This window comes from Seriola dumerili, unplaced genomic scaffold (genome assembly GCF_002260705.1).
Source record: "Seriola dumerili isolate Sdu_G_001 unplaced genomic scaffold, Sdu_1.0 BDQW01000189.1, whole genome shotgun sequence".
Lineage (NCBI taxonomy): Eukaryota > Metazoa > Chordata > Actinopteri > Carangiformes > Carangidae > Seriola > Seriola dumerili.
In genome coordinates this window covers 1682556-1690782 of record NW_019174444.1, presented here as the reverse complement: position 1 = coordinate 1690782, position 8227 = coordinate 1682556, and the positions used below count along the sequence as shown (strand labels likewise).

Below are 8227 nucleotides of genomic sequence, written 5' to 3'. Positions count from 1 at the left end.
TTTGGAAACTTTTAAATCAGAACAGCTTCCCTGAAGAACTCCACATTAGCCATGTATCAAGTGAGAAATAAACAAACAACCAATAGTTGGAATAGTTACTGTAACACAGTAAATCTGCTCTCCAGAAAGTATTTGCTTGTCTCAGCACATCTGTCATTCCCCACCTATGCCACAGCTGATGTCAACTGTCTAAATTTAGCTGTTGGCTTGTGATGAATATATTAGAATATTATTTGTGTTAGGGGTCAAAAATATATACTATTCCCTATGGGGTGCCGAATGTAAAAATTTGGTTACAATTTTTTAGCTGATAAATTGGAATATTTAGCTCACTTTCCTCACATTTAGCTAATTTTCCTTTCTTTTGAGACAGAAATTTGTGTAAAATATCATGTTATATTTAATGTGTATGAATCTTGTGTAAAACTTAAATGTTAAATCTAAATATGAAATCTAAATATGAAATTTAAATATTAAATCTAAATCTAAATTTTAAATCTAAATGTTAAATGTAAATCTAATTGTAAAATGTTAAATGTAAATCTAACTGTAAAATGTTAAATATAAATGTTAAATGTAAATCTAAATGTTAAAATATAAATGTAAATCTAAATGTTAAAGTGTGGGCGGGGCTACTGCAAAGGGGCGTGGCACTTGGAAACACTAGCTGGTCAGCTTAGCTAACAGTAGCCTAACTCCCTCTAGAATGCTTTAAGAAGTCAAAATCAAAACTACTTATCTTACCGTTAATAGTGTGGACGGTACTGGTGGAACTGCACCTTGGAGTGCAGCCCGCACACCTGCCTCAATCTCACCGTCATACAGAGAAGTCCTTTCACTCTTCTCACCGACTCCACGGTCAGTGGCGTGGGTGGGGCTGTGTGAGCTGAGGCCAGATACTGAGGCTGCTGCAAGGGGGTGTGGACCAGAGTGCTGGTCCGGATCATTGCATATTTTCTAAACATTTAGCTTTACACTTGGTGACCCATTTAGATTTAGATTTAACATTTATATTATGATCTAACATTTAGATTTAGATGTTACATTTAGGTTTACATTTAACATTTATATTTAACATTAAACATTTAGATTTAACATTTATATTTCAGATTTATTTCTTCACAAATAACAATTAAATATAACACAATGTTTTACATGAATTTCTGTTTCAAATGAGAGGAAAATGACCTTAATGTGAGGAAAGTTAACTAAATATTCAAAATATATCAACTAAACAATTGTAACCAAAATTTTACATTCGGCACCCCATAATTCCCTGGTCAGTAACTGAAGTATTTCTGGTTGTGTGTAGGTCATTTGTTTGACAGTATAAGATTTGTACCAGTTTTAAACACAACCCTTATGTTGTGTTTTCCTCAACAAAACAGACACCATCTCCAACCACTGTGGTTTAAACATGTTACCTATCCATTTATAAATTGGGTCAAGAAAGGGAGCTGCTAACAGCTAGATGAGTCTCTGACCTATTTTAACTGATCCTGAGGTCAAAGGGCAAAGAGGTCAGTAAGAGTGGCACCCATAGATGGTTAGACCTCATTTCTGAGACGCTTAGGCAAAATTTGAACCTCAGCATGTTCAAGTTTTTCATGTTCAAGGATAAGTCTTGTGTCGTTTTTCTATTGTCAGCAAGACCCGAACTCAAACCCCTCTGACTTACCTTGTCTGCAGACAGCTGGTCACTGTAATTTTTAACAAGTGTTACACAAACATTAGGAAGTAGTGTATTTATTGGGAACTATTTTCAGCCGTTGATTAAATCCACATTTGGTGCTCCAGTGTGTGTATGGGGCAGCAGCATGGTGTGTGTGGGAGTCAAAATAAAATACAGTTTGTGCGTTCATGGAGCTCTGTGGCACAGAGGAATGGGTGAAAGGTCAAAGGTCAAAAATACACCTACCGATACCTCACTGATTAACATGAAATTTATCATTTGTTTCACCAATGTGCAAACAGAGATGTCAGTTTGTGGTTTTGGTTGGGAATTACTGTACATAATATAACTGCATTCTTGAGCTTTGCTCTGAACAGGCTAGTTATTTCCCACTGCTCCCAGTCTTTATGCTAAGCTAGGCTAACCATGTCCTTCAGCTGTGTACTTAACACACTGAAATGAGATTGATTTCCATCTTTCTCTCTTTCACCCTCAGAAAGAAAACCCAAAACTTGTGCATTGTAAACAAACCCCTCAAATGTCCAGTTTGGGCCTGTGTATTAAGGGAATAAGATGACTGATGTGTGAAGAACTGTGCTAGTACAGAACAGGAGCCATGTATACAAACTTGAGAAGACGTTGCTAATTTTAGCACCACATCATATGGCAGCAAGGGCTTGAGGTTGGACTCTCATGTGCTGCTGGAACTTGCAGCCTGAAGTCAAGTCACCTTTGAGCATGCTTGTTGGTCCTGAGAGTCTTTAGACAGAAGGAATCTCCCTCCATGTCTCCACCCCCACCCCCACCCCCTTCTTCACTCCTCCAAAGTCAGTGTCCCTAGCAGGTGATCTGTAAATCTGGTGGGACGTCCTGAACGCCGCCCTGTGAAAAAGATCTCTGCTGATCACTTGAACGCCGACCGAGACGTGTTGAACGCTCAGCTAGACAGATATAGCAGCAGCTGGAGAAACAGTGTCCCAAACGGGCACCGTAACACTGTGTGTTACTCTCCTCTAACCATTGCTCAGTCAAACACCCTCTGGCTATCAAACATCGCCTCATACGGCTGAAATGGAGATTTCACTTGAAGACGATAGCGGCACCTCATCGCCCAACTTTGAGTACAAGGGTGCTCATCAAGCCTTCAGGGATCGCTGGAAGGAGACCGATGACACCATGTGCCGCCACAGCATGTCCTTCCACCTGCACCACACGCTGAGGAGCGAGTTCTTCGCCAGCTACCTGTACCTGCTGGAGAAGGTTCCTCTGGGTAAGAGACATAAAGCTCCAACCTCACAAAAGGTCAAAAGGTCAAGATTTACAACCTTTTCTTGACCCTTGAGTCTACTAAGTATTGGGCATAGCTGACAATTAAGCACACTGGTGGTTTTGCATATCTTGGTTGACGACAAATTATTTTGCATTGCTGCTGATTGTTATTCAAAACATATCATACACAGTAAATTAGTAATTGATTTATTTTTTATTTATTTTCTGCAGTGGCTCTGACAGGCATGAAAATTAACATATAGGGAATTTGCACCCCAGCAATGAATATACTATTATTCTAGTTTAGTTAAAGCCACAAATCCATTACCAAGTTAAAGAAGTTTAATTTGATGCTAATTTGAAAAGTCTACACCATTTTACCCACAATAATGTAACCAAATTTGAAATTGTGGGGAAAGGAATGGAAGAGATGGCCACCAGGAAGATGTTGCACTTTGGAAAGTGGTCAACAGTACTATAAAGTAAATAAATCCTGCAAAATACTGATATGTTCATTTAAAGGTATTATTTGTTGCTCTTGGGCTCTTTAGTAGCCAATACTCAGGTTTAACATGCTACAAATCAAATATCATCTTACAGTTACAGGCAGCATTCATGATATTGATAATGACTTGTTATAGAATCAAGTGCTAAAGACTGTCTGAGTATATATTTCTTTAAAGTGTAAATAGTACCATGTAAGTTTGTTTTAACTGCAATTGCTAATGAAGAGCCACTGAACAAAGGCACATATGGATTATACTTCTTACAACATAACTGGCATCAGAAACTTTCAGCCGTATCAGTTACTATCACTCACACGTAATGCTATAAAGAACATCAGACAATAATTTGGATTGGGTTTAAGTTTCAAGTTCATGTATAAAGAGATGAGGTGCTGCCTGCTTTTCAAACTGTCCTATGTTCTCCGTAACAAAATGTATCTTCCACTACCCTTACTAAAAAACAGAAATATGTCTCTGGGGGTTTCTATCCTTATTCTAAACTACAGTGGTCTCTACTGTACTACTGGATAGGACAAAAAGGTTAAGTAATAAAAAGTAAAATTAAATTAAAAACACTCAGGAATTGTACCACTACAGCCTTGCTTGGTCTAGTTGGAGCTTATGGTGGCTACTGCTAATGTGAGCTAAGGTCAACAAAGTGTAGATGCATACGAACATCCATCTTGCTGGCTAAAATTTGTGACCCTGCGAAGTGTAAATGTTGTTTACATACGTGCACGCATGTGTACACATTTGCCTCTGCAGACAATGACTTGTGGTGCAAAGGCATAGCAAGAAGTTTATGGGTCCGAACCTGCTGGCCGGCCAAGGCCTTTCTATGTGGAGTTTGCATGTTCTCCTCGTGGTTTCCTCTGGGTACTCCAGCCTCCTCCCACAATCCAAAGACATACAGTTTAGGTTAATTTATGACTCTAAATTGATTGTAGGTGTGAATGTGAGTGTGAACGGTTGTTTGTCTCTATATATCAGCCCTATGATAGACTGCTGACCTGTCCAGATCGTATCACATCTCTCATCCACTAATATCAGCTAGGATTGGCTCCAGCCCCCCCATGACCCTATAGGATAAGTGGTATGGCTGATGGATGAATGTCACTGCTCAGCAAAAGGTTTGTAGTCTGGCTTTTTAGAGAGAGCCTTTTGTTTGCATGAATCAACACTTTTTATGAAAAAAACAGAGAAGGGTGATGGGTGGCATGGCATACAGCCCACTACTGAAACTCCCTCTAAAACATTTGTGTTTGTGTATAGATTAAGCAATGGAGAAACGTGTTAATGAGCTTTAGAGGTGTTAGATGTATTGTTAAACTTTGGACAGAACTAGACAAGCTGTTTCCCTCTGCTTCTTTCTTCTTTATGCTGAACAGGCTGCATCCTGACTCCACCTCTGTTCTTAACACAGACATGACACTGACATCTAGAAAATAAAGGAAGTAAAGTTTCAAGCAAACAAAATGTTACTTTTGCTTTAAGATATTAACAGAAAACCCAAGTGTTATGTTTCAACTCTTCATAATGACTGATAGGATATTAGGGCTGGACTGTATGTGATGTGATTGTAGCTGTAGTGTAACAAGTGACCCTAACCTTTAATCCACTGTACATTTGCTCATTCTCTCATTTAATGTAAAGGAAACAAGTGCAGCCTGATCCTTCCTCAGTTAAGAGTGAACCAACAAACATCGTGATAGTATTCTTCATTGTTGAAGGTTGTAAGTTTGAGTTGAACCTAATCCTCTGCAGGCTGCGCACTTGTCCATCATGAGAGCACAAGCTGCAGAAACAGGAGATCCTCACCCGCTGTCCATTCTGGCTCAAAGACGCCTCACTTTCTTACCTCTAACTTGATACAAGGCCCATTAATGGCATGGCATGTCAAGCATGAAAGCACTATCTCATGTCAGTCAACGCTATACATGACAGTCACAGGGCTCCAGTCGGATTATTTACGGACAGCCATGACAGCTTTAAATGGACTGAATGAAATATAAATCTGCCTTTTTATGTCTCAATAGAGAAAATGACAAATCTAAAACAAATATACAGTGGCAAGAAAGTGTCTGTGAACCCTTTGGAATGACTTGATTTTCTGCATTGATTTGTCATCAAATGTGATTTGATCTTCATCTAAGTCACAAGAATAAACAAACACAATGTGCTTAAAATGATATCACACAAACAATTACAATCCTTCATGTCTTTATTGAACACATCCATTAAACATTCACAGTGCTGATGGAAAAAGTAAGTGAACCTTTGGATTTAATGAGTGGTTGAACCTGCTTTGGCAGCAATACCCTGAAACCAGGTCTTCCAGTAGCTGCTGATCAGACCTGCCTAGTGTTCAGGAGGAAGTTTGGACCCTTCTTCCTTATAGAGCTGCTTCAGCTCATATATTCTCAAGATGTCTGGTGTGAGCAGCTCTCTGAGGTCATTCCACAGCATCTCTAGCCTACTGGATTAAGGTCTGGACTCTGACTGGATCTGATCTTTGTTTGAAGTCATTCTGCAGTAGATTTTCTTCCATGTTTACGGTCATTGTCCTGCTGCATCACCAGCTTCCCCTGAGCTTCAGCAGGTGGATAGCCACTCTTATATGATCCTGGAAGAAACCTTGATAAACTTGGGATTTTTTTTTTCTTCTTGACGATGTCCAGGCTCAGAGGCAGCAAAGCCCCAAATCATGCATGCTACTACTTCGCCTTTGGTATGATGTTATGATGTTGGTATGCAGAGCCCTTTTTAAACCATGCTGCATGTTCTTTCCAAACAATTCAACTTTAGTTTCATCAGTGCAAAAAACACCTTACTCACAGAAATGTGATGGAGAGCCAAGGTGCTCTTTGGCAAACCTCTGGTGCAGTGATGCTCCATGCAGCCGTGCACCATGATTTAAATGGTAGACTTGTGAACAGAGCTCCAATGATTCCTTTAAGCCTTTAGTTGTTACTCTGAGGTTCTTAGTTACATTACTGATCATTCGGCATTGTGCCTTTGGAATTATCTTAGCTGGACGTCAACTTCCATGGAGAGTATCCACAGAACTGAATCACCTCCATCTATAGACAGCTTGTCTGACTGTGGACTGATGAAAATCTTTGAGATAATAGCAAATTCAAAGTGTTTTTCAACCTAGCTCTAACCCACACCTCCAATATGGTTTCATCGATGTTTACTCCTGACTCCAATTGGCTTTTGTTTGAAGGCTGTTTTCAGTATGGACAAGGACAATACAATGACTTGTGGTTTGTTATTTCAAATAGATTCTGTTGGTTCATTATTTTTACTTCGATGAAAATCTGATCATAAATGCAGGTAATTCTAAAGGTTCCACTTACTTTTTCTTGCCACTCTACTTTACACATGTTGGAGGGGTGTTAAATTTGGGCCTAAGACATCGGAAATAAACATGAATCTTCAGATTCTGTATCGCTTGATCACATGTCTCGGATTCTGGTCAGGTCAGCCTTTTCTGCAGCCTCTAATCAGCTGGTCTGGTGAGAGATAGATGGTCACGGTGGCATTAGATTGACTCTTCCTAGGCAGACGACTTCGTTGTCAGACTGTCTCCCCTCCCTCTCAGTCTTGCTCCATGTTTCTATACTTACCCTTCCTCTGAAAGCCTTCCCCAGGGGGTCACATGACATGTAGCTGCCCATTCTAGGTATTCCAATCAAACCTGATGCCAGGACGAAATCCTGAAATATATCATAAAGAAGCATGATTTTTTCTGTTTCTACACCCTGTTTTCAGCGAGACTTCAATCTGTTTCCTGGCTCTTTGCCTCGTCCTGATGTTTCTTACATCCAGTTGGAAATAAATCCCCCCTCTCAGTGTTTCACCATGGTGTCATGAATTCTGCCACTGCAGATCCTTGACAAGCAGATGGACGTTCCCCCGTGACCCGTGCCTCCCCAACCCCTCACCCCCTGTACGCCAGGAACGTGTCGTCTAAGCCTTCGGAAATGTTGCGTTCATTCTGCAGGATTTATTTCAGCTCAGCAGAACTGAGGCAGTGAAAGGTTGGGATAGTTTAACAATCCACGTGTTAAGTTCCTTAATGTCACAGTATGTCATTGACATCATATTACAAAAGAAGAGTATAGTAGTGCAGCACATGTCTGAGCATTTTCAATAGAATATACACAACAGTTGAGAACCGTTGTGGTTTTAGATGCAGACAATCCTTCATGTTATCTTATATCTTAAAACAGCTGAGCAGAGTGTAAGAGAAGCGCAGCATGTTCTTATTTATAGTGTTCTGGTAATCAAATTATCATTCTACATGTCCTTTGAGATTGTGAACAGAGATCCTCTCCATGCAAAACAGTCCACTGTCATGTTGTGTGTCTTGTTACAAATACCCCGGTCCTAGTTCCTAATCACCCGCCTAAAGCCGTAATATCTAGTGTAACTTTACGTTTCGGGATCACCTTTAACCATTGTTTAGTTTTTGCTGTTTGATCTTAGCTGACTGGTGAGTCTGGTCTTCACTAAAATATCTCAACAATTGCTGGTGAGGTTGTAATGAAATTTGTTGTGTATCTCACCCAGAGAAGATCTCATCAATCTCACTGTCAGCGCCACCTTCAGGACAAAATATCGAAAGATTAAAATCATGGACTTCACTACAAAATTGTCGTGGCCAAAAGAATTCACGATAACAATATTATCATGATATGTACAGAAAATTTGAAAAAAAAAATTTTTTCCGTAAATGAATTAGATTTAAATACAAATGTAGAGCGGTGGAGACAAA

General features: G+C 39.7%; 1 protein-coding gene across 1 annotated transcript in view; it reads left to right on the top strand.

Annotated features, from left to right (window-relative positions):
* The first annotated feature begins 2743 nt into the window (after positions 1-2743).
* mettl11b (methyltransferase like 11B) overlaps positions 2744-8227 on the top strand; it is an 11123-nt gene continuing 5639 nt past the window's right edge. The window contains exon 1 of the mRNA XM_022753013.1: positions 2744-2942. Coding sequence (XP_022608734.1) covers positions 2744-2942 — 199 coding nt within the window. The remainder of the gene's footprint in view (positions 2943-8227) is intronic.